Source organism: Canis lupus, chromosome 5 (assembly GCF_011100685.1).
Source record: "Canis lupus familiaris isolate Mischka breed German Shepherd chromosome 5, alternate assembly UU_Cfam_GSD_1.0, whole genome shotgun sequence".
NCBI classification, from domain to species: Eukaryota; Metazoa; Chordata; class Mammalia; order Carnivora; family Canidae; genus Canis; species Canis lupus.
Window position 1 is genome coordinate 29,557,980 of NC_049226.1, and position 26,706 is coordinate 29,584,685.

At 40.7% G+C, this 26,706-nt stretch overlaps 1 protein-coding gene across 8 annotated transcripts in view; it reads right to left on the reverse strand.

Annotated features, from left to right (window-relative positions):
- YAP1 (Yes1 associated transcriptional regulator) overlaps nt 1–26,706 on the reverse strand; it is a 105,142-nt gene that overhangs the window by 24,568 nt on the left and 53,868 nt on the right. For 4 of the 8 annotated variants that reach the window (XM_038536356.1, XM_038536358.1, XM_038536362.1 and 1 more), the window contains exon 4: nt 12,709–12,828. In XM_038536356.1, the coding sequence (XP_038392284.1) occupies nt 12,709–12,828 (120 nt within the window). The remainder of the gene's footprint in view (nt 1–12,708; nt 12,829–26,706) is intronic. The other 4 variants (XM_038536363.1, XM_038536359.1, XM_038536361.1 and 1 more) reach the window with 1 other exon arrangement.

The following is a 26,706-nucleotide window of genomic DNA, read 5'->3' on the forward strand; positions in this document are numbered from 1 at the left end:
GTTAATGTTAAAACAAATTATACTGCCAGACCTCCTCCCTTCTTCCCTCTCACACCACTGTTGGCACTTTGTTGCATCCCTACCAGGAATATGTAAGGGAATCTTTCTCTCTCCTGAATTCTTGCCAAACTTTTGGATCTTTGCCAATCTGAAAGATGAGAAATGGTTTCTCTGTGTGATTTACTTTGCTATTGTTTTTCATCACCATCCTATCATAAGGGCATGTGTATTTTTTATGTCAACCATGTTATCTTTTCCAATGGGGTTATTAGCCTTTACATTCCTTATTTTAGACAATCTTACCTCTACAGACTAGAGGTAGACAACTGTGGTCACATATAAGCTACAAATAATTTCCCTGTTTACCATCTGTCTTTTTACTTTGCCCTGTTTTTTACATGTAAGTTTATTTTTAAGCAAAATTACCAATCGTTTTGAAATGTGAGCTGTTTTCCTCACACCCAGAAGGCAAAGGAATTCATCAGTTTTTTAATTCAAAGATACTACATGCTTCCTTTGTATATAGTTATTTGGCAACTCAATCTAATCCATTGGAATTTACCCTGAAATGTGGCATGAATGAATACAATTTTATTTTTTCATGCTTATTTGTCTCAACACTACTCATGTGAAGTATATCTTTCCCTGAGAAACATCTTTATCACAGACTAAATTGCTGTATTTTATTGTTCCTGGATTTTCTATTTTGTTCATTTACACAAGGTACCACAACTTTAATTACAACATTCATGCTATGTGTTGGTACCCAATAAGGTACACTTATTTTTCGAGGCTTTTTTATTGGGATCTAATTTAATGGCACTGTGGTTAGAAGAACAAGGTCTGTGTGTTGATTCCTGAAATGTGTGACTTGACACGTGGGCAAATCCTTGCTGTGGTGCCGGCCAGGGCCAGGAGCTGCTTCTCTCATATCTCCCTTGTTCCTAATACTCTGAGTTCCTGACATCCTGAGGAGCTGACATCCCTCAATCTGGCAGGACCCCAGCCCTGCCTGCCCTTGCTTCCTATATTATGTAGGTTTTATTTGCTGACCCACAGAGATTATTTCTTAAAATTTATAACCCCAGTTATGTCTTTTTGGTTATCTCCTTTCAGTATTTTGTCTGGCGGAGCAGAAAAGGGATATCAGAATGTGACTTGCTGCTCCAGACTGTTCCAAAGCTTCATTAGTCTCTTATACGGCCCAATGAAAATCATATTCATCGATGATCTGTCTTTACAAAGAATAAATATCTTAAACTTTCATAATCATGGTTTGTAGTTTAGTATTCTGTAGGAGAGTGGATAGAAAAAAAGCCAACAATTTTAAGAGCTAAGATTTGCCAGGCACCAATCAACAACCTCATTTAACACAGTTGTTTACATCTACTTGCCACCAACATGAGATGCACAATTGACAGGCACCATCATGATATAAAAAAAACATGGCCTTTATGGTCAAACCAACCATGATTAGAACCAGACTTGATTCAGTAACTCATCCAACACTTTTTCAATGGTATGTGGGGTACTGATGTGCCCCTTTGGCAGATACGGCGAAGATTAATACATGTAAAGCACCTGTTTCAGGCTGGACGACAGGACATGCCCCATACATATTACTTGGTTTCCCTCGCCAGAGCAATTCCTACTAATCTTCAAAGATTTCCACCCCTACAGATAATCATTCTGCCCTCCCATTCGCTTTCTCCCATTTTGCCAAGCCACTTCCATTTCTAAGTATGCTACGACTCACAAACATATGTGTATTTGTCTTTCCAATTAAATCTAAATGGAAAAAAGTGGGTAGTGGAGATTAAGTCTCAAGGGAGTTCCGCCAAGACATCTTCCTCCTTTGCTGAAATACATTCCCAGCATTCTAGTCTGACACTCAGTACACTTCCCCACTAAGACGTCTTAGACATTCTGCTACGTTTCAATAATACGAGTTAAATATGAATTGGGGGGGGCTGATCTGACACTTCATCACATGCAGTGAACACCTCATAAATCGCAACCTAGAACAAACAGCTATTGGGGAAAATGTTTTAAGTTCCAGCAATTATATAAATTAATTTTAAAAAGAAACTGCTAGGAAATACCCCATTAGTAAGTTAAGAAGCACTGGAATATGAAACTTGATTAATTGCAAAATAGATTCTAGAACTATATACTGTTACATATTTCATCTATTAAGAAACATCTGAAAAGCTTCTGAGCTTTCCACACTGGGTTATTATTATTAACTAATATAACATTTAAAAGTTAATATAAATATATATTCTTTGTGAAAACTGGACAATAACACAACTTGTGAAAATAAAGAGGAGAATATCCTCTGCTTCCCATCGTTTCCTAAAATTAAATACCATATGTAGTAATCACTCATGACAGGGACGCTAAAGGCATCATGAATTGGTTGGTACAATCTTTTTTGGATCTAAGCTTATTTAAATGATTCAAAACACAGGAAGGGAGAAACAGGATAGCAAGAGATGAAGGAAGAACTCTGCAGAGTTGAACAGAAGTCTGCACCAAATGTGCAACAGAAACCATCTAATCTGCTGAGTGCACTAAATACTGCTCCCTATGGATACAGCAGTGCTACAAACTTTCCTTACAAAGCGCTTATGTAAATGACCAATTCAAACTGCCTTGTTTATCTACTGAAGCTGGGATTGATTCCTCTCCAGAAGCATCCTGTTCTTTACCTTCTGAGGATCTCAAGCATTTCCACAGAGAGAAGAACAGTGCACCCACAAGGGGTGCAGCAGAGACCTCACAAGCAGGCAAGAAACAAAACAGGCTTTGTTTCTGGGGAAAGGGCCAGAGAAGCTGTAAAAGAGGAGACCAGCAGAGGACCAAGTTCTTCCCTATAATCGACTTCTGAAATCCCAATGTCTCCAGCTTTAATAACATTTCTAGAAGGTAAAGAGAAAAAAATCTTTAAAATATGATAGAATTTTTTTAAAAAATTATTTTAAAATTCAGAGTCTGTGCTGCTTGGACTATGAAACAGTAACTGTCAAGTTTTACTTAACAAATCAGCCCTGTCAGTTTGATGGTAGCAACCTATTCAATCAGTGACTATTGCTAAGAGCCCACCTTGTCACATGCTCGTCATCCCCATGGATGGGTCTCTTCCCAGACCGCATTCTCAATATCTGCATTTCCAAACTTCAGGAAGTTTTTAGATTTTTATAATTTATAACCTTAACCTTGGAATATTACAAAGTATGACAGATCTGGTCATCAACCACGAACTTGGGAGATAATAAATTCAATCCTGGTAACCTCAGGAGGCATACCTTTAAAATGAGAAATCAGTGTTCGCAACTCTTAAAACACTATCTTGCACCAAGTCCCCCACAACCCCTAGAGGGCATGTCTTTACTTTGTCTGATATTTTACCAAGTCTCAACACTACATATGTACATGTTAGCATGGTTGTGTTGGTTTGTTCTTAACATTCAGAAACAAATTTTAGGTTTTGCACATACCTTCAGGGATAGTCAAGACCATAAAATAGTAAATATGTTAAGAGAAATGAGTGCTTTTCTAAAAACACAAACTAATAGGCCACCTGTAGTCTTAAAACTAAAAGCAAAACCCAACACACTCATTGCTAGCTAAGTGTTACAAGACCTAGGGAACTACTTCTACATCTACAAAAAATTGCTACTTACTGGCATAATAATTTATGTATTTAAATATAAAATGATAAAATGATTTTTTCAGTGAAAACTACTGTTAGATTCACACTGAAAATCTGCCTCTTGTAAAAGATGCAAAAGACCATGGTTCTAACCTAATGATGAAATCTTTTTCTTCTTTTTTTAAGAGGATGTTATTTACAATTAATCTGTACACCCAACGTGGGGCTTGAACACATGGCCTGAGATCAAGAGTCACATACTCCACCTTCTAAGCCAGCCAGGTGTTCCCCAAATCTTTTTATTATCAATATGCGAAAGATGTTTCCCAATACTTAATTGAGCCAAGTAACAATGCTGTGCCAGGAATGATTTTTTAGAAGTTTTAACTGTGGTGGCTGTCTGGCTCAGGCTGATGGAGCAACCCATTCCTGATCTCATGGTTGTGGGTTCAGGCCCCACAGTGGATATAGAAATTACTTAAAAATAAAACCTTTAAAAATATTAAGTTTTACTAAAATATTTTACCCTTTCAACAGTTTTCATAGATTCACAGAATTGTGTAGCCATCATCAATTTCAGAACATTTTCATCCCCCAAAGAAATCTTGTACTCTCTGCATTACACAGTCCCTCTTCCAGCTCCTGGTGGCTACCCATCTATTTTATTACTATGCATTGGCCTTTCCTGGACAGAACACATGCATGGCGCAAAATAACACATGGCCTTTTGCAACTGGCTTGTGTCACTTAGCTCAACCAAATTCAAAATTCAACCATGTCGGGCAGCCCGGGTGGCTCAGTGGTTTAGCGCTGCCTTCAGCCCAGGGTGTGATCCTGGAGACCCGGGATCAAGTCCCACGTCAGTCTCCCTGCATGGAGCCTGCTTCTCCCTCTGCCTGTGTCTCTGCCTCTCTCTCTGTGTGTGTCTCTCATGACTGAATAAATAATTACATCTTAAAAAAAAAAAAAATTCAACCATGTCTAGTGTGTACCAACATTTCCTTCCTTTTCATTGCCAAGTAATGCCCCGCCATATGGGTACAGTGTACTGTTAGTCCATTCGTCAGCTGATGGACAATTGTTCTACTTCTTGACTATGGTGAATAATGGTGCTAAGAATACTCACGTACAGGTTTTTGTGTAGACACACGGTTTCAGCTTCCTTTACGTATACACTTATGAATGGAACTGCCAGGTCCTAAGCTATCTGTGCGTTTAATTTTTTGAGGATCTGCCAAACTGTTTTCCAAAGTGGCTGCATCATTTTTTGATCCAATCAGCAGTGAATGAGGGTTCCCATTCCATATTCTGGTCAACACTTATGGCATGTTGATTTTAGCCATCTGACTAGGAGCCAGGTGGTACCAACACCGTGGGGTTTGCTCTGCATTAGTTGTAGCAGTTTGCCTCCTCTAAGCCCCTGCTCTAGATCTTGTCCAGGGCACAGCAATACCTCCCTCCTGCACTCTTGCAATTCTCTCCTTTCCCAAGCACAAACCCACAGACCCCCAAAATTGGGCTAAACTTTTTAAATCCCTAAACTGTTAAAAAAAATTGACAACAAACATTACTTAGATCCATTCAACTACTTCTTTCAAACATCTCTCAAAAATTCATCTACTGGCATGAAAATTCATTATGATGGTATTTTTCAAACAATGCAATTGTGGATGTAGCTTACAAAACCCCAACAGCACATTTTCTCCTTATCATGTCATTGAACAGTTTTGGGGCAGGACACAAGGGTTGCTAAATGAGGTGAGAAGAAAGGGAGAGAGTGTTCTAATGAGCTTTCAGTTCTGTCCTCAGAGGACAACCATGTCTTCCTCCTCTAACACAAAAATAAAGTCTGAAGTCCAGCTTAGAGACAAAGCCCAGATAATGAGACTACTGGATGGACAAAAAGGGAATTACATTTTAAAATATACCTGCCATCATGAATTCATTCAATTAATGAGTAAACAGTTCCATTAATAGCAACGATTTCTAATCATGTAATTAGATATTAATTAATTAACATTAATAACATTAATTAACATAAATAACATTAATTAATTAATATTAATTAATTAACATATTACCATTAATGCTTTTTCTAGGGGAATTCATAGTTTAGGAGAGACTGATGTCTTATATATTGCTGATAAACACGAAGTTGGACCTTCTTGTCTAGAGCCTGACTGGGTTCTTGTCCCACTCCAATGCCCCCTTAGAACAGCCTTCCCTGACCACTCACTCCCCAGGCCACATTACTCCCTTCAAGGCACTTTATTATCCATCTCTCACTGTCCTAAATGCATCTTGTCATGATTTATTTATGTAGTAGCCTGCAACCCCCTCCCCGATGGCTACTGTTATGCTTGGTACATAACTGGCACTCGACATATGTCGAAAGAGTAAATACTGAAACGGCTTCTATCCCTGGTTAGGAGGATGCTATGAGTAATGCACAGGAGAATCTCCAAGTTGAAGCAAGTCCAGAATGAGCTATAAAATGACCTCAGCAACCAGGGTAGCAGAACAAAGGGAGGATAAAACCAAACAAAGAATGGGAACCACTCTCCTCCTAAATCATTCTGGTATTTCAGCAGAAATCCATTTGATTTTTCCTCTAGAAAGCCTACAATCTGTTTCTCATATCTGAACCTCTGGGGAGGCACAAACAGTGGCTTTCTTCACCAGCACATTTTACAGAATACTTGTTGTTAATGCAGCATTGATAAAATATAACTTGAAACCGTTTTCTTTCAAAAGCTTATTAAGGTTTTGTTGTTTTTTGTTTTGGTGTTTGATGTTAGGGGTGTTAGTACCATAAACCAACCATTAATTTAAATTATCATTCAGTGACTTCAGTGATCTTAAGATTTTAAGTTGTAAATATGAATAACTCATGTAAAAAAAATTCCTTCACTTTGTAATTACTTGGATCGTTGAGCCATCACCATATATAAACTACAAATGAACGAACAGGTCTGCTTTCCCCTTGGTAAGCAGTGCAAATTGCTCACCATGACTGACAAACTATTTTGGCACCATCTTCCTGAACAAACATTAAAAAACAAAAGACAGGGCAGCCCTGGTGGCGCAGTGGTTTAGTGCCGCCTGCAGCCTGGGGCATGGTCCTGGAGACCCGGGATCGAGTCCCACATCAGGCTCCCTGCATGGAGCCTGCTTCTCCCTCTGCCTGTGTCTCTGTCTCTTTCTCTCTCTCTCCCTCTCTCCGTGTGTGTCTCACATTAATAAATAAATAAAATCTAAAAAAAAAAAAAAATTAAAAAAATAAAAAACAAAAGACAAAAAACACACGAGCACAAATAAAACTGCAAACCTCCAGTATTAACCTAATTTTGGTATTCTATAATCTTATGCATTAAAATATCCATTTCAACAAAAATAAGTAAAATATTAATTTCAAAGCAAATATAAATAAGCAAATATTCATTTGCTTAAGTAAAAAAAAAATACATGTAGTGAGGACAATTAGTAACCATCTCTAAGAGCAGCATGTTTTAAATCAGACTTCACTAAACACACAGCCTAGAAGGATACTTCCAATTAGCTTCTATCAGGCCTTTGCTTTCTATTAGGACAACTTTATGGGAACTGTAAATTTTAGAAACAAAGCATACTAAAAATGCACCACCTTTCAGGTAATAAAGCCCAATCCTGTGAATATATGCATTTTTTAGTTCCTACATGCTTCCAAGAGACTGAGGACAAAGTCTACCAAGTCCAAGCAGCACCGCCCACCTCCCCATAAGATTTGTTGGCCGGGCCATACTCACGTGATAAGGCTTATCTTTAGATTAAAGGTTGAAAGATTTCTCTGTCTCCTCTTCAAAAGTAATTCCCAGCTGTGAGCAGAGGACCAAAAGCTAAACCTGAATGATGCAACAAATAGTTCAGATCTCTCTCTCTGAAACCTCCATGTGCTTGAACCCAGAAGCCAGGGGCCAAAGCAGTCACTGATGAATCCGTAATCCAGCAGAATGCATTTCATCAATTAACGACTCAAAATCATTCTCAAAAAAGCATCCAGTATCATCTAATCACATTTAAGTCAAGGGAAGATAGTGGTATCAGAAAAAACTCAGGTCTCTTGATTCCCAATTGAGCAGGTAAAAGTCTCTATCATACTATGTTTGAATTTAGTACCTTATATAATAATTCCTATGAAGAGAACAGGATGCCAGGTAACTTCTGCAGATCTGAAAATAGGATTTTTGGAAGGCACATAAAATGCCAGGTGAGAGCAATCCCACAACTATCTTTCTCAGTGGATAGTGTACATATAAAACACAATCTGGTGTATTAAATTCAAAGAAGCAGCAGTAAAATGAACAGCATCCAGAGAAAGGATGTGAAGTGGTTAAGATCCCAGAACTCTTCGAGTGCGCAAGAAACCTGGAGAAACCACAGTCAGAAGAAAACACTTCTGGGATCAAAGCGAAGTAAATTTCAAGGTAAAGGGACACATACTTTGCAGCCATTAGAACTTTCTTTACACAGAAAGAATGTGAAGCTTGTAATCTTGGGAAAGGTCAGAACTGAGGTTGGGAGATGATGTCCTAACTCACTCCCTTTAGGTAATTTCCTTAAGGTGAGTCACAATAGAATACACGTAAATGTAGTAACCATTGCCATCTTCCCTCTGAAACTTCCATGTATCAGTGTTGATGAATTAGGGATGTTTCTAACAAATCAACTGCATGAAATCTAAATTCCCAAAAAAACTCTACATCTAAAAAGACAGAGTTCATATTCTAGTTCTGCTGCTTAATGCTATAACCTTGGACAGGCCACACAGTTTCCCTAGAAAACAAATAGGTATCAGACAAACTCCTATTTGGAGCCATATTCCTTACATCCCCCAGCACTTCTGTCCACCTCTGCTGATGCGGTGGAGGCCGACACTGACTGGGTGGCACTGTGACGTTCCATGGGCCAGGGCCAGGGATGGTATGACATCTCCCAGTATCAGAACATCACGTCTTCTCACCCAGCTCCATTCTGAAAAATGCTGGTTAGGGGAATTATAAAAATCTTTCCAGGGCCAAATTTTGTGAGACTTATCTGTTAAAAATTTTGCATGTGCCATCGCTCTTCTTATCTAAAACACAATGAACTATTGTTTTCTTTTTCTTTTTTTTTTAAGATTTTATTTATTTATTCATGAAAGACAGAGAGAGAGAGAGAGAGAGAGAGAGAGACAGAGACATAGGCAGAGGGATAAGCAGGCTCCTCATTGGAAGCCCAATGTGGGACTTGATCCCCGGACCTGGGATCACACCCTGAGCCAAAGGCAGATGCTCAACCACTGAGCTACCCAGGTGTCCCAAACTATTGTTTTCTATCCTAAGTAGTTAGAAATATAGCTCATAACCAACTACTTACAAGTTAGCATCACCAGGAAAGGTTTAGAGAGGGTAAGAAAAAAAATGTATATTTTTTGAATGCATGATTATCAAGAGACTTGCTTCATTAAAATTGACTAGATGCCGATGCTCTATCTACCCAAGACTCCGTTAGCAGAGATACGGGTTTAGTGTCCACAGCCTTCAGTGTATTTTTCCATCTCTACTAGTGCACACTTAGGTACTTAGTTGGTCATTAGGTACATTTTCATCAAAAGTAAAATACTAATTCACTTAGAATATTTGGTGTTAAAAGGAAAAAAATTAACGAATATCTGAAATACTAATATTTGTAGAAGACCTCTAAGTGTTGATTCAAAAGATTTAAGTTTGATTAAGAGAGATGTGAACAACTTTTGGCTTTAGGACTTAATAAATTACATATTTTTACTCTTTTAATTCTACTTACCATTATTATTTTAGGAAAATTTCTCTCTCTCTCTCTCTCTCTCTCTCTCACACACACACACACACACTCTCTCTCTCTCTCTCTCCTTGGTTTAAAACCAAGAACCACAATCAACATCTAGGCTTTAGTTTCTCCATGTATAGAACATCTATGCAAACAACTGTTAGGAAGTGAAAGACATTGTGTTTTTGTTCATTACATCCTTTAAGACTCAAAAGATGTACTTTTTAGCCCAAATCTCTGGTTCCAATATTTCATGTACACCAAACCTGTTTCTACTGCAGCGGTGCCATCAGCACTGACTTCCAGAAACAGACTGCTAGCATTATTCAAGTATGTCTCCCCATGGACAGGAAGGACAGTAACAGTACATAAACGAAGAGTTCACTCATGAGTAGTGTTCTGGAGATCTTTCATTCTAAAGAACAGAAATTAATCTTTTGTGTATTTTCATTAAGGCTTTTACCAGAAATTGTTCTAGGACTATTACCTAAAACAGTATTTCTACAACACACAAGGAAACATTTAAAACTTGAGATGCTTCCTCATGTTTACAACATAAAATCTCCAGGGGGCGGAAAAAAGGTGTTTATACAAAGTAATTCAATGGCCTATGTAACAGCTGACCACCAATTTTTGTTAATCTAGGATCAAAACATCCCTAATAGGATTCCTTAAAAACAAATAAAAACCCTCCTTTTCTCAAAGCCAATAAATACCAGGAAATCCTTACTGTTACTGGATGTCACTTTGTGATTTGTAATAAATGACTAATAGACTCCCTAAAGTAATATAAATGTCAAAAAAATATAGTTTTTTAAATGTTAAACAAGAAAATCAGATAAAAGAAAACTGATCCACAACAAATTACCCTTTAATTTCCTGAAGTTATATGGATAATTTACCAACTGTATGCAGGATGTAAATGACTGATGAATTATTCTAAATATAATCGATCTAAAACATCTGATACAGAAATGGGAGAGCTCAAGGAAGGGAGTGAAGACGTCAAGCTTACTACACAGAGCCGTATCTCCTATTTCAAAATGTCTAAAGACATAGGTCAACATGACCTAAGCTAAAAACAGGAAAATAGTTTAATACAGGTTTGGAGAATGGAGAAGAGCAAACCTTGCAACCCTGAAAACAACCTACCGTTTGTTTGTGTCTGCATGGCTCGGAGGGTCAGAAAGAGGACAGTTTATACTTTTTTTTGGCAGAGATAAAACACAACCCACTACAGAACTTCGGATTTCAAGGAAAGTTCCTTCAAATTCAGCAGCTAGCAGCCTGTCTCGATTTGCTGTCACTCAGATCAGAGAAGCCCACGCTGTTTCCTCTCCTGCCCCCACTCGTCACACTTGAGCTCTCAGAATGAAAAGGTCTGGAACAGATTAAAAGTCAGGCCACAGAATAAAAAGCTCTGGCATGTTATCAAGCCCGTCTGGAATACACAGACATGGTGGGCCCAAACAGGGAAACTAGAGCAGTAAGAGAATTTTATGAAACTTTTTTTTGGCAGATCTAATTGCATGTTTGCGTGTACACATGTGCTAAAGGGAGGGTGGGATGATTTTTTTTTTTTTTTAGTACTTTTTCTCATTTAAAACAAAGACCAAGTTGTGTGTGTCATTAATGGATATACTTAGGATCACAGCCAAGTTGTTTTACTTCACTATTTTAACTGAAAGTACTTACACAAAAAACAAACTTTGCTCCAATTCCTGAGTTCTGCAGTTAGCTAAGAGTTAATCATCATCTTTTATAACCTTGTGTTAGGGGGAAAAAAAAAAAAACCACAGACCATTTTTTAAAATTTTCAAAATGTGGACAAGCTGACCCATTTCATTAAAGATGATTTAAGGAAACATGGCAGTTATCATTCCAGTCTGTACAAATGGCAGCACTGACTTAATTCTCTACCTTACCTGGTTTCCTATTTCAACTGCAAGGACTTACTCAGGTATTAAATAAAATCCGAAGTTGCAAATTATTAACATGCCACATTACTTTTCTAACACCTCAAACAAACTGTGAAGCTCCAAAGGTGAGCACTGAAGCCAAACTAGGCATCTGTTGGAAGGATGGCCTGTGCCCTGGCCTACCTCTGACTTCACGGGAATGGGGTTCAATCACTGGCTGTCCCTGCAGCTCAGGGCAGACCTGACAGGTCACACCTGGATGGAGCAAAACTGCTCAGTGTTTCTGACAGGGAAGTTATTTTACCCAAGCAGCTCCAGGCAGAAGTTTCCTATCTCCCTTTCCCCCAGGACTGTGTTTGGAAAGATCCACAGAGTTTAACTCTTTCTCTTAAGGGCCCCACAGCTGCTGTCGGGCCAACCTCTGGAAAGCTTCAAAGGTCCCCGTCCCCTTAGTGTGACCTACTCATTGATGTACACACTGTTTTCATTTAGCTGCACCCAGTCCAAGATGAAAGCTTCAAAACCACAATGCTTTGCTCCTTTTTAAGACTCATTTTTCCATGGCTTTGGAAGACTATCTCAGAAACCCAACTGAAGAAATTGAGAAGAGTGAAGAAATGTGGCACTTAAGAGCTTGTATATGATCACTGAAATGTGTACATTTATGAGGAGAGTATTCCTTTGTGCAAACGATGATTTTAGTCATGTGATTGGAGGGGAATATGGCTTCGCTTTTTGTTTCCTAAATAAAAAAACTAAGGATCCTTTCTTAAAACTGATCTCCAGGGTGATGGCACCCCTCCCAACTGAGGACAGAGAACACAGGATGGGGCTCACTGCCCCCTGAAGTCTAGCAGAAATAGACATGGGGTCTTGGACAAGAGCTGGAACCCCAGGTTTCATAGCAGCCTGACAGCCTGATGATTAGCGTGGCCAGAAAGACCATTTATAGCAAGATCACTTTGTCTCCCAAAATGTCTCCCAGTGACTCTGGTTAGCAGCCACCACAACATTCCCTCAACCCCACCCTGAGAAGTCCAAGTTACCAAGCTGATTCAGATCTACATTCTAAAGTCCAGAGTGAAAGGTATAAAAAGAGATATAAAAATAATACAGGAAAGAAAGAAAAATAATACAGGAAAAGCTGAGCGGGCAGTCATTTCCTTTTCAATACTACAAAGCAACGCAATTTTAGTATATCTTCCCAAACCAAAGTCTCTCTCTCTCATTCTCTATCTCTCTCTCTCTCTCTCACACACACACACACACACACACATCAAAAATATCTAAAAAGGTTTTGAGATGAACCTTTACCAAAACGAGGGTCAAGCCTTGGGTCTAGCCAAGAGGTGGTCTTGTTCTTATGGTTTATATAGTATATTTCTCCATCCTGAGTCATGGCTTGTTCCCATCCATCAGGAAGAGGACCTATAAGTACAAAAAAAACATCATAGTTGGTTTTTATTTGGTGCAGCTAAAAAAAGTGGGAAGGGTGCTAATTTATAAAGAAAATAGGTCTTGACAAAACAATGTATTAAACTAGAATTAAACATGTGTTCAGAGAAGAAAAGTAAACCTATATACCAAAGTCTTCTGCACTTTTTAAAAGAAACTACTAATTAATAAACTCTACATCCCCAGAGACATGGATAGAAAAAAAGTGTTGTGAGAAATCCTTTCAGAAGTCATGACTCAAATTATCATCATTGTTAATAGGACACATTTGGTGCACAGCTTTGGGCCTGCCCACAGACCTCAAGGCTCTTCAACGAGGAGATCACACAAGTGTCCTCAAAACACCTGATGTGTCGCTAACATTTTGCTTCATGTAAAACATAAAACACACTTTGGCTAATTCTGTGAAGCTCTGCTTATTTCCATGATTTATGTGATTGTCTCACACCAAGAAAATTATCACAGAGAAAACCATATTCCAGAGAAAGCTTATTTTTAAGCAGCCCAGAAGCACCAGGTGGTAGGGTGGTGGCTGAGCACTTAGAAGAGGCAGGGGAAGCCCCGGAGCTGCTGAGGGCCAACTTGTCAGGAAGGAAGAGAGAGAGAATTTCAAAGGTACAACATCTGTAAGGTAGGACTAAAGAACATGGGAATTCTAAAACTATTTGAATGAACACCTCAACTCTTTCCATCTGTGGATCAAAATGAACAGAGCACTCCCTGGGTGCCTGCCACTGTTCAGAGAAGATCATGTGCTTCAACTCATTTAACCCTCACAACCGCCGGTGACTCACACGGTCCTCACACCTCCATTCTAACCAGGACGCTGGCACACAGTGGCTCCATACACAGGGTCACAGGGCATGCACATCTGGCAGCAGGGCCCGAAACACTGCTCCTCTTCCCTAAGCTTCTTCTCAGCCATCACCCCACACTCGACACAAGCACTAAGGAAACTACTAGGTTCCTTATCCTCAACTGGCATTCCAAGACACACTTGCGCGTGATGCTGAGTAACTTTGCTTAAACAGAACATTTACACAGGCCCATGGGACCCAAAGCTCTCATTCTGGCCAGTTTCCTTTATTTCAGAAACTGACCGATTTGCTACTATCCCATTGCCAAAGGTCTGCTGCATACTCTCCAGAGTCCACAGGGAAAGCCCTCTTGCCGTCCTGCTTGCAGAGTTCTGTCCACAGTGAAAATTAAGCATGTCCAGAGTTGGAATTTGCCACAGGGACCCCATATTTACTAACAAGTGAATGGGAAGCAAATTCCTTTAACACATGTACATCAAACCACTTTTCTCAGTAGCATTCACTATCACATGGGCTCTATTTCACTACCAGGAAAACAGAACCCCCATAACTGAATATGAGTGCTCGGGTGCTAATTGGGAAGCCAGCTCAATAGAAAGATGCTTTAGAAAAACAAATAACTGACATTTTAAGTGCCTGAGACATCATGATGTAGAACAAGTTAACAGAAGTTGCAGGATGGCTCTGAACACCTCCATCAACATCAGCACATCCCAGTAGAGCCTCCAAACTTGCTGTTTTTTACTGGTATTGCTATCCACCTTGGCCGCCTGAGTCAGAACCCAGAGCAGTATTCTGGATACAAAGCAACCTTCCTGCCCCCACCACCCTGTACTGCAGGTGACACTCATGTTCTCTCTGACCCCTCTGTTCCAGGGCATCTCTAAGAACGCAGTCATCAGGAGTCACCAGCAGCTCCTCTTTCTCAGCCACCAGAGCTTCCTTCCTTGGTGTCTCATCACCTCTCCTCATCCCAGCGTCCCCTATCAGCCACCAGGGATTTCTTCTTACAATACTACCTGATCAATTCTTCTATGTAACTTGTTACTTGTAAAAGCAGTTCCTTTCCTCTTGAGCAACAAAAGGAAAATACCAGCTGGACTTATTTCTTAACAGGTGTTCTTCACACAGCCGAGCCCCTGTCCTCCCAACTTTTCACAAAATCAGGCCATCTCTTTGTATTTGCTGCTCCTCTTCCACAGATGTCCTTTGACTTGCCCCCTTATACACTCTCATTCATTCTGCAAGAGAGCTCAGATGTCACCCCTCAATTCAGCCTTCCTCGAGGACCCCACATGGATTATGAGTTTTCTCTTCTGTGTTAACATTTACCAGATGAGCACTCACTTGTTCGCTCATCTTTTCATGCACAGGCTAGCAGTATCTGAGGAACTGCTCAGGCACTGCCTTGACATATTTTGAACTTTCTATACATGAGCTTAAAAATCATTTAGTACATATATTATTTTCAATTGGTATATTTATAAACATGGAACACCTGAGTGGCTCAGTGGTTGAGTGTCTGCCTTTGGCTCAGGCTGTGATCCCGGGGTCCTGGGATAGAGTCATGCATTGGGCTCCCCGCAGGGAGGCTGTTTCTCCCTCTATCTGTGTGTCTGCTTCTCTCGCTCATAAATCAATAAAAAAAATCTTAAAATATATATATATATTTATAAAAAGAATAAATGTTGCTAAACCAGTGCCTTTTGTTTCTTAAACTTTTTGTTCATAAATGTATTCATATTCACAGTTCTTTTTTTTTTTTTTTTTTTTAAATCATTTATTTATTTATTTATGACAGTCACACACACACACAGAGAGAGAGAGGCAGAGACACAGGCAGAGGGAGAAGCAGGCTCCAAGCACCGGGAGCCCGATGTGGGATTCGATCCCGAGTCTCCAGGATCACGCCCCAGGCCAAAGGCAGGCACCAAACTGCTGCGCCACCCAGGGATCCCCATATTCACAGTTCTTTTAGAAAAATGTTAAAACTTACAAAAATGCAGAATGGAAAAATTGTGCAGTTTTTGTGACCTACTCCTCAGGGGAAAAAAACTAAACAACTTCAGTTTTGTGATATGTTCTGGATGCCTTTCTTGTGCCTGTGTTTCTACAACAAATGCATACCCACTGATACCTGCTCTACCTGTCCCATACTTGCTTTATTCACTTAACATATTACGGCATCCCTTCTTGACACAACACCAGATCTTTTTCTCTTTAATGGCTTTATACATCTTACTGTACAGGCAAACCTGAGATGTGGGTTTGGTTCCAGACCACTACAATAAAGGATGTCATGTGAACTTTTTGGTTTCTCAGTGCATTTTATTTTTTTTAATTCTTTATTTGTAAAGATTTTATTTTTTAATGAGAGACAGAGAGAGAGAGAGAGGCAGAGACACAGGCAGAGGGAGAAGCAGGCTCCATGCAGGTAGTCCGACACAGGACTCGATCCCGGGTCTCCAGGATCACACCCTGGGCGGAAGCCGGCACTAAACCGCTGGGCCACTTAGGCTGCCCTCAAAATATATTTCTTAAATACTAAGACTTGAAAGTCAAAACGACTCCTGGATGCAAGGCTGCAGGCATGAGAACAAGATTAATCTCATTGGACACCTCCATCAGAGCTCCTGGGTGACCAGGCACATTGTCAATAAGCTACCACATTTTGAAAGTTATCCTTTTTCTGAGCAGTTGGTCTCGACAGTGGACTTACTCAGTAAACCATGTGTCAACAGCTGTGCTCTCATCCAGGCTTTGTTGCTCTGTTTTTCTAGAGCACACGCAATGTAGATGGAGCATCCTGTGTACAGGCCCTGAGAATTTTCAGAGTCATCAACAAGCACTGGCTGCAATGGAAAGTCACCAGCTGCATCAGTCTCTTATAAGAGAGTCAGCCTGTCCTTTGAAGCCAGGCACTGACTTCTCCCTCTCCAGCTATGCAAATCCTACACAGTCTCTTCTTCCCTTCATTAATCATCTCAGCTGGATCTCTTGGATCACTTGGTGCAGCTTCGCCCACACTTCTTGGGTTCCTAAAACCTCACAAACCGACTCCCTCCAGCTTCTGACTTTTCTTCTGAGGCTCCCTCACCTCTCAGAACTGGAGAGTCAGGGCCCTGCTCTGGGTGAGGCTTTGGCCTTCCAGACCACTGACACTTTCTACCCATCAGCAATAAGGCTGTTTTACTTTCTTACTTGTGTGCTCACTGGAGTAGTACTTTTCATTTCCTACAGAAACTTTCCTTTGCATTCACAGCTTGGCTGTTGGCACAAGAGCCCTAGCGTTTGGCGTACCTCGGCTCCCATGCCTTCCTTCCTCACTACTGCGACTTCATCATTTTCATCATTTTAAGTCTTTGGACTTAAAAGTGAAAGACCTACGACTCTTCCTTTCACTTGAACACTTAGAGGCCCTTGTAGGGTCATCAACTGGCCTTATCCCAATACTGCTGTGTCTCAGGAGAAAGGCCAGAGGAGAGGGAGAGACATGGGGGAACAGCCAATTAACAGCATTTATTAAACTCACCATCTTACATGTGCACAGTTCACAGCACCTGAGACAATTTTAATAGTAACATCAAAGATCATTGGTTACAGATCAGCAGAACAAACAGATGATGAAAAAGTTGCAATATTATGAGAACTGCCAAAATGTGACACAGGGACACCAGGTGAGCAAATGCTGTTGGAAAAATGTCATCAACAGGCTTGATGGATGCAGGGCTTCCACAAACCTTCAGTTTGTAAAAACCTACAGTATCTGAGAAGCACAATAAAGTAGAACACAGTAAAATGAGACACGCCTATATTAGAATTCATTTATCCCTGTTCCCAATGTTAGATATCAAAGGAGTTCTGAAATCGTAAAGCTGCTGGAGCCCTGGGAGCAGCCATGGCACTGCCACCACACTGTGATGACACGGTCACATCTCACCTACACAGTGGCCTCGTGGCTCAGCACTGACCTCATCTTTGTCATACGGATGAAACACAGGGGCATTCAGAGACATAATTCACACAAGGGAGACCGGAAACTTGGTCAAGGTAAGATCTGAACCCATGTCTCTGACTTGACAGCTTCTGCTTTTAACCATATAATATATGCTGCTTCCCAAAGATATAAATTTACTCTCTAAAAGTTATGCAAGCGTTTCCATATGTTAAATTTGCAAAGTGGAAATAGTGACTTTTTCTCATTATACAAAAGTTTAAGTCATTAAGTACTTATATATAATCATAATTTCAAATATTTGTTATATAGAAATCATTAAGTATTTAGCATCTCACTAAAAACAGCAGACTTCAAAAATAAAGTTCAGCAAGTTTGCTGAATGGTTCACTAATACCATTCATATACACCATAAGCCATCAAAACCAAAGCTCTGGGGCACCCAGGTGGCTCAGTTGGTGAAGCATGTCTGCCTTTGGCTCAGGTCATGATCCCAGGTTCCTGGAATGGAGCCCAGCACCACACTCCCTGCTCAGTGGGGAGTCCGGTGTGCTCTCTGATAAATAAAATCCTTAAAAACAAAAACACAGCTCTGAAGGCACTAATTTCAGACATGAAGGTACCAAGAAAACCAAACCTGCTAACAATAGTGACAGCTGCCCTATTTTCATACCATATTTCTATTTAAGAAATCAAATAAGGGGGATCCCTGGGTGGCGCAGCGGTTTGGCGCCTGCCTTTGGCCCAGGGCGCGATCCTGGAGACCCGGGATCGAGTCCCACATCGGGCTCCCGGTGCATGGAGCCTGCTTCTCCCTCTGCCTGTGTCTCTGCGCCTCTCTCTCTATGACTATCATAAATAAATAAAAATTTAAAAAATAATTTAAAAAAAAAAAAAAAAAAAAAAAAAAAAAAAGAAATCAAATAAGGTGCATATGAAATAGAATTACTGTATAATTAATTTTCTAAGCACTCAAATTAATGTGTCAAAGAGAAAAGAAAATAATGCTTTACAGATTCATTCATATTTTTCATTTAACACTGGGTAAATATAATATTATCTGGAAAAAGAGGTTCAGAAAGGATTTTTTTTTTAATATAAAAACTGTTAAAAGGCAAAGAAGTAGATGAGGAAAGATAGACTTTAAATAGTACTGGGTGGGCAGCCTGGGTGGCTCAGCAGTTCAATGCCACCTTCAGCCCAGGGTGTGATCCTGGAGTCCCGGGGTCAAGTCACATGTCGGGCTCCCTGCATGGAGCCTGCTTCTCCCTCTGCCTGTGTCTCTGCCTCTCTCATGAATAAATAAAATCTTAAAAAAAAAAAAAATAGTACTGGGCCATAATCCAATCCTTAGCAGTAAAAAAAGAAAACTGAAAAGAAATAAATCTTCAACTTTAAACATGAATTAAATAAAATACAGATCTGGGGCGTCTGGGGGGGCTCAGTCAGTGGAGTATCTGACTCTTGGTCTCAGCTCAGGTCTTGATCTCAGGATTGTGGGTTCAAGCCCCACGTTGGGCTCCATGTTGGGTATGGAGCCTATTTTAAAAACAAAAAAAAGGGCAGCCCTGGTTGGCTCAGCTTCAGCACCACCTTCAGCCCAGGGTGTGATCCTGGAGACCTAGGATCCAGTCCCACATCAGGCTCCCTGCATAGAGCCTGCTTCTCCTCTCTCTCTCTCTCATAAGCAAACAAACAAACAAACAAACAAACAAACAAACACAAACCAAACCAAACAAAGCAGGTCTGGGCTTTACACACACAAAACAAGATTTTTAGTTAAATGGACCTTAGAAGAAATTCAGTGACTTGATACTTAATGCAGGAATCTAAGTCATTATGCTAAACTAACAAGCTAACTGTTAAATACTCATGAAAAGCAAAGAAAACAACAGTGATAGATTTTCTGAGCCATTAGGTTACAAAGGCTATTAGAAGTGTGATTCAAATGTGTTTGGGCTAGCCCGAGAATGGAGTAAGGTCCTAATAAGTCCAAGGAGAAATCGGGGCTTCCCATAAAATTACATTTTTAAGAGAAGACCACAGGGATAGATCAAAATAAATTCAGAATGCCGGAGTTCAGTTTACATTCTGATTTAATGTGTTATAATTTCTTCAATATGGAGTAGATAAAATAAAGCAAATACAAGTAGCAAAACATTCACAAAAGATGATTTAAAATTTGTGATCAAAATCACCTGGAGGGCTTGTTAAAACACGTTGCTGAACCCCACCCTTAGACTTTCTGATTGAGAAGGTGAGGGGTTAGCCTGGAAATGCCCAAGGACACTGATGCTGCTAGTCTGGGGAACATACTTCAAGAACCACCAACTTACAATAACCACTTAGAATCTTGTTAGCCGGCACAGAACTACTTCTTGACTACATCTAGCTTACACACAACTACAATTACTCATCATTAGGTACCATGGGCAGTTCACAGACCAAACTCTGAGGTGCTGCATGTCTGAGAATGCCCCACGAGGTCTGCTAGAACAGGATGACATGAATGGCTCACATCTATCAGAATAAAGCAGCTCATAATGCGGGTGATGCTTTTTCTTTGTAAAAACAAAAACAAAAAACCTGAATGGCTCAAGCAACTATTAAGGAGAAGTACCACAATTAATTTTTTTGTCCTCTAAGGACTACATGGAAACGAAGAGTAGGGCCCTGGAGGCAAGATGAGCATATGTGATCCATGGGATGATTACTGCTCATTTAGCTTCAACTCTTGATTTTCTCAATTCAAATGAATAACCCTTATCATAATACGATTTGGTTAGTTGTGTTTCCTTACAGGCTAGAGTTGTTTGTTTATTTATTTATTTATTTATGACACACAGACAGAGGCAGAGACACAGACAGAGGGAAGAGCAGGCTCCTCACAGGGAGTCCAATGGGACTTGATCCCAGGACCCCAGGATCAGGACCTGAGCCAAAGGCAGATGCTCAACCACTAAGGCACCCAAGGCGTGGCGCGTCCCTAGGAGTTTTTATTTTTGTGCATACTGAGCACTTTGTTATTTACTGTCTAGCAGAGTAGAGTGTCCACAGCGCAGGAGGGGAATAAATGTTGACTGAAACAAATCGACAGGAGATTCAATTAAAATTTGTCATTTAGCTTGTGAAATAGGATATTCTGTTTTCTTTTCCTCTAAGCTCAACCTCTCCATTACCTGGCATGACAAACTGAAGGAACAAGAATACTACAAAGTCTTTTTCTTCAATACGTATCTACTGAGGTCCTACTACATTTGGGCATGATGCTAGGTTCTGAGATGCACTGCAGGCAGAGAGCAAAACAGTCCCTGTTGGACGGAACTCATGTTCTAACCAGGAAAACAAATAGCTATGTATAGCACAGTGCTGGATGGTGAGTGCAGCATGCAAAAAGACACAAAGCAACATGAACGCAAACAAGGTCTTTTGGAAGAATGGACCAGAAAGGTTGCATGAAAGAAGTGAGCTTCAGGCTGAGGCTTCAACCAGCACAAGCTGAAGCCTGGGGCAAGCATCCTGCCAGGGAAAGAGTGAAAAGGACGTTGTGGAGGGGCAGAGGTACCATGGTACGCAGTTTCTGCAGTGAAGACTCGACCAGAGAACTTTCATCATTCCAAACATGCCAAATGAGTAACATGTGGGGATCACCGACCCTCAGGGGTAATACCGATTCTCTGAGCTCAGGGATAATCCCTAAATAAGTCAGAGTGCGCAGTAAACATTTCTGTGCTCGGTCAGGTTCATACACACTAGAGACAGGCCCCCAGACAAGGGGAGGAGGTGGGAGTTCTTCAAGGCCGACCACCACACCAAGGTCTTTTGGGAATGAGAGATTAAAAAATAAGCCCTGTGTCAAGAAGGTGGAGCATTTAATAACGTGTAAAGGTGAGAATTTTTTTAATGTAACCCTCAATGCCTAATGGGGGCTTGAAATTACAACCCTGAGATGGACAGTCACATACTCCACTGACTGAGCCCACCAGGCTCCCGGAAGGTGAGAAATCTGAATTAGGGCAAGAGAAAGAAGAGTGGTAGGTGACCATTAAAGTAATTCATAAATGAGAATTACTTACCGTTGGGGAAAATAAACTCCTAGGAAACTCCTAGGCAGGAATTACTACTACTGGCTAAATAACTCATGTACTACAGCAGTGCAACTTCCTGCAATACTTGAAAAACAAATAAAATACTCTGGGTCAGAACATGAAAGGTGACTCAACATCAACTTCCTGCTCTTACCTTAGGACCCTTTTGCATCAGTAATGCCTGACATCTGCAATGTCTTATCAAACAAGAAAATCTTGATAAACTACCCCACAAGTTAGATGAGCAACCTCTCCCTGTCACCACCCCACGTCATCACCCAGGACACTGCAAGTTTACTGCACACAACCTGTGTCATTCTTGTGTATAGGCCTAGAAGCTAAAAAGATTATGAATATACTGATAAAAATCTACTTCACTAACACAAATACAAGAGTGGTGACCAGTCCATTTTTTTTCCCTTCAAGTTAGGGTATACTCCCCTAGGTCACGTGGGTAGCTAAAAGATTTTTCTGCCAAACTAGGGGACATGATGGTGAGCCCCAAGCCCTGACACTACTTGCATTCAGGTCCTCAGCATGCTGGGTGCCCACCATGATGCTCACGTCCCCTTCACAGCACATGCTTCATTGGGCTCTAATCTGTGCCTACACCACCTACTTTCCCCAAGAGGCCCTAAGTCAGAAATAAGCACATGATTGTTTGTCCTGTTCTCCCCACAGCTGAGCACTGAAACCGCACAGAACCAGTTTGTTGACCTGAAATGAGTAAAAACCTATCTGTGTAAAGAATGACTGATGTAGGGGCCTCTGGGCTCAGTTGGTGGAATGTCTGCCTTGGGCTCAGGTCATGATCTCAGGGTCCTGGGATTGAGCTCTGCGTCAGGCTCCCTGCTCAGTGGGGAGTGCCTCTCCCTGAGTTCATGCTCATTCTTGTGCACTCTCTCTCAAATAATAAATAAAATTAAAAAAAAAAAATTTGTCTTGGTCAAGTCATCAGATTCTTAGTTTGTGCTTTTATAAATCACAGATTTTTAAACAGTTGATAGCATTTTACAGAATTTTTATAGTAAACAAGTGCTTATACAAAATGATGGATTCTGTGTGATAGGAAACAGGAAGAACATTAAGATAGGAGTCAGAAAGCAGCTCTTTCCCACTCCTACAGTTCTGGGGTCTCCCGTGCATGCAGTCTGCGTACCAGCAAGTGTCAGCACCACCCGCAAACTCCCACTCCACATCTACTGAATCACAATCTGGATTTCTCACATACTGTGACCCTGCCCCATTCCCTTTCTTTGGTCAAACCTATTGAAGCTCAGGTCCTGAATCCAGCCGCTCCTACCACTTCCCCCTCCACCACACAGACTTATTACAACTGCACCCAACTCCTATTCTAAGTCAGAAGGCATGCTCAGGTTGTATCACTGCCTCTTTGAGACCTGTAAGCTCCTCTATGACATGGCTTCTGTGCTAGCTTTCCCAGATACTTCCTGAACATCCCGCAGTACCTCTGAACTGGCTGTTGTGGGGTGCATGGAACATTCCTCCCTTTCCCCGAGGTATCTGCACAGCTCTCGACTCATTTACCTCTCTGCTCAATGACAGGGCGTCTCTCCTAGAGAAGCTATCTATAGTGTCATCATCTCCCTGCCTCCCCAGCCAACTACTCTCCTTCCGTAACTGATTTTTCTCTTGCCATTTTTAACTATCAGACACACTGTGTATATACAACTACATTCTGTATTCTCATGATGTGCAAGAGTGCATGGCACATGGTGGGTATTCAGCACGTGCGCTCAGGGAATGAATGAACACTTGGCTTCTGAGATGCCTTCTCCAGCCTGCAAGGCCCTCTATATGCTCAGCATTCAGTGCATATGTCTGCTCTAATATTTACTGTTGTCATTAGATGGGAAAACCTGTTTTAACTTGACTCTGCAATCTCAGTGGCCATTAAAGTGCCTGCTACAAAGTAGGGCATTTGGGATTTGTTGAATGAATAATTTAGAAAGGGAATACTGTCTCTCAAGGTAAAACTGAGACTTTGTTAAAAATCATTTTCATGTTTGGGGAGCCTGAGTGGCTCAGTGTCGACTCCTGATTCTGGTTTGGGCTGTGGTCTTGGGATGGAGCTGGGTGTGGGCTTCCTGCTCAGCAGAGAGTCTACTTCTCCTTCTCTCTCTGCTGCTTCCCATGCTCCTGCCCACTCTCTCTTTCTCTCAAATAAAAATTTTTAAAAATCATTTCCATCTTTGTGGCAGCTGGAAGAAAGAACATCCTCAAGGAAAATGCCCAGTACAAGCTCAGAGAAGTTTCCAGAATGCAACCCTTTGAAATTTCTTCAGGGCAATGAGAGTCTCCTTTATTTTAACTTAACAGTTCAGACTTTCAGTAACTAAATCTGAGAGAGTAGCTTCTGTAGGTTCAATCAGACTTCAGAATGCTCAAAGAAAGAAACCACCTTTGAAAAACTTTTTGACCTAATGTGATTTCTGCTACATGTTTACTGTTGCAGGATTTTTAAAAATTTCGCTGACATTGCCTATATATGGTAGTCTATGGATATCATTTTTAAAGAATTAGCATTTTAATCTTTCACACAAATACTCCTCTTATGAGTCAACCAGAAGTATTTAGAAATCAGTGGGAAAGACAAAATATTCTAACACTATCCGGAGAAGAAATAAAACAGACATTTATTTTTTTCTTAAATGTAAGTAACTGAATCTCTTTCTCATCTTCTCTACTCCAGAGCTGAGTAAAGTTTCTAAAATTATATAGATAAAAACTGAAAATAGAGTTGAACACGAACACTTGTATTTGTAACAAGCACCAACATCTAGTAATGCATGCCCCAGAGAGCTGGCAGCGGATGACACTCACAGGCCAACTTTTCTCTTTATTTTCTATAACAGTATCCTTGGCTCTCCTAAGTTAGTCTGCTGGTTAAAATAACAGAACATTAGGTTCAGTATTTGCACTAAAATCTTAGTTAACTTCCAGGATTCAAATGAACTTTACTTTCTCAAACAATTATTTCAAAAACTGCTAGTAGACTTTTAAAAACAACTGTCATTTGTGCTGCAGATCAGGTAAGGGAACTGAGCCACCGTGTGTCTGTCCATGTCCGTTCCCCATCCTTGCCATGTTTACAACAGAGCCTCTCACAGAAAGCAAACAAAACAGGAAGGAATTACTACAAGAAATACTGATCTCCAGCCACTGAAGAACCAAGAAACTCCCCTTATCTACCTTTCAACATGATTAGCTGGGATTTCTTCAATAAGGAATGAAGACACAAATACTTTAAAAAATGCTATAGATTGTACAGGCCCATACAATACAGAAACACAAAATTCTATCCCAGAGCAACTGACTTTAGGGTTCTGCATATGTAGTTGGGGACGGGGGCGGGGGGGGGGGGGGGAATGACCCTTGCCCTGGGAGCTTATTTCAGTTAGACTCAGAATCGAGAAAGACAATTTATATTAGGCAACAATTTATATCAGAAAGACAATTTATATCTATTGTTCCATCTGCCAAATGTTGCCACCTTACCCAGGTGATTCTAAGTTTTAATATTATTTGGAAAACATTTTGAAGTTAACAGTCATGACTGGAGTGGGTTAACATTAAAAACGATCCCCAGAAGACAAAGGAAAAGCGCTCACCGTCTGAGCACATCAGAGGCCACGGGCTGATCGTGCAGGAGGTAGCATGCCCCATGAGGCAGCAGAGTCCTGGAGAGGCAGCAGTCCTGGAGGCACCTCAACTAGGTGGACAGTGTGTGCGGCACACAATGGGACCTACCACTGACCACAGAGGAACTATATGCGAGGAGACATGGAAACAGCCGCTCTGGTCATTGGCCGCCTGCCTGGACACCCTCAACCCACTAAGTCCCCACTTTCCCAGTACTCTCATCTTCACAGTTCTCACCATTCATACACAACTGTTAGTCATGAAGTGGACTGCTCCTTGTTTTTGAATTAAAAATACAGTTCTTGTTGTATTACTAACCATTCTTCTAACTTTAATTATCAAATCACAATCAAGACACAAACTATGTAAAACAAACCAAGTTTCCTGAGAATAAGTTACACTGGTTCTGATTATTAGGCTTTTGTTTTTTACTACTTTCCCTTTTCCTGTGGCTATCTTTTCTTAATTTATGTACAGTTCCAGATTTGAGGGGGGAAAAATGCAACCGTGGTTTACAAAAAGATATCTGGGATAGGAGCTTGAGAGTAACTAATAAAATACACGGGCTCTCCTACTCCATTCACTGCTCTGACTCTGGGCTTTGTCATGGTTTTATTCCTGTTCAATATACTTTAGCATTATCTCCTACCATATATTGGACTTTAGCTCCACAAAATTTCCATCTTAGAACAGTCAAGAACTTTCAGAAGAATCAAAACAATTTTAACTTTAATGAGAAGAAGAAAATCATATTGATATTTAGCACTCCACCATCTAAACCAAACAGAATCTGTAAAAGGTTCACACAATGATTCACGTTTGGTGATTAAAAAAAAAAAAAAAAAAAAAAAAAAAAAATCACTGTAAATGAAGAGTGGCTCCCTGTTTGTAGAAAGTGAATACAATGTAAACCATCAGATCAGGTGATATCGACCTGGTACCATCTACACAGCCATTACCCCAAGCAGGGTGTGCTGTTGTGTCACTGTGTCCCCAGGAGGGCCTGGGCCCATGAGGAGCTGCGGTTCTGCCCATGTCCGTGCCCCTGTGGTCTGTGGCCCCCTCCTGCAGCCTGCCCAAGACCCCACAGGCCCTGAGCCATAGAGCTGGGCTTCAAGCCCATCCTGCTCACCTGAACCCTTACTCTCCATCTTCTCTATCCTCCTCCACTCCAGAGGTGAAAGGTATAATTCGAGGCTGCTGAGCTACCAAACAGGAAGCAGGAATTACCAGCTCCGAAACCTGTTGTTAGCCCTGCAACCTCCCTCCACAACCTCTCACCCTTTCTTTACTTTTTAAGGTTAAAAATCTTCCATCTACTTTTACC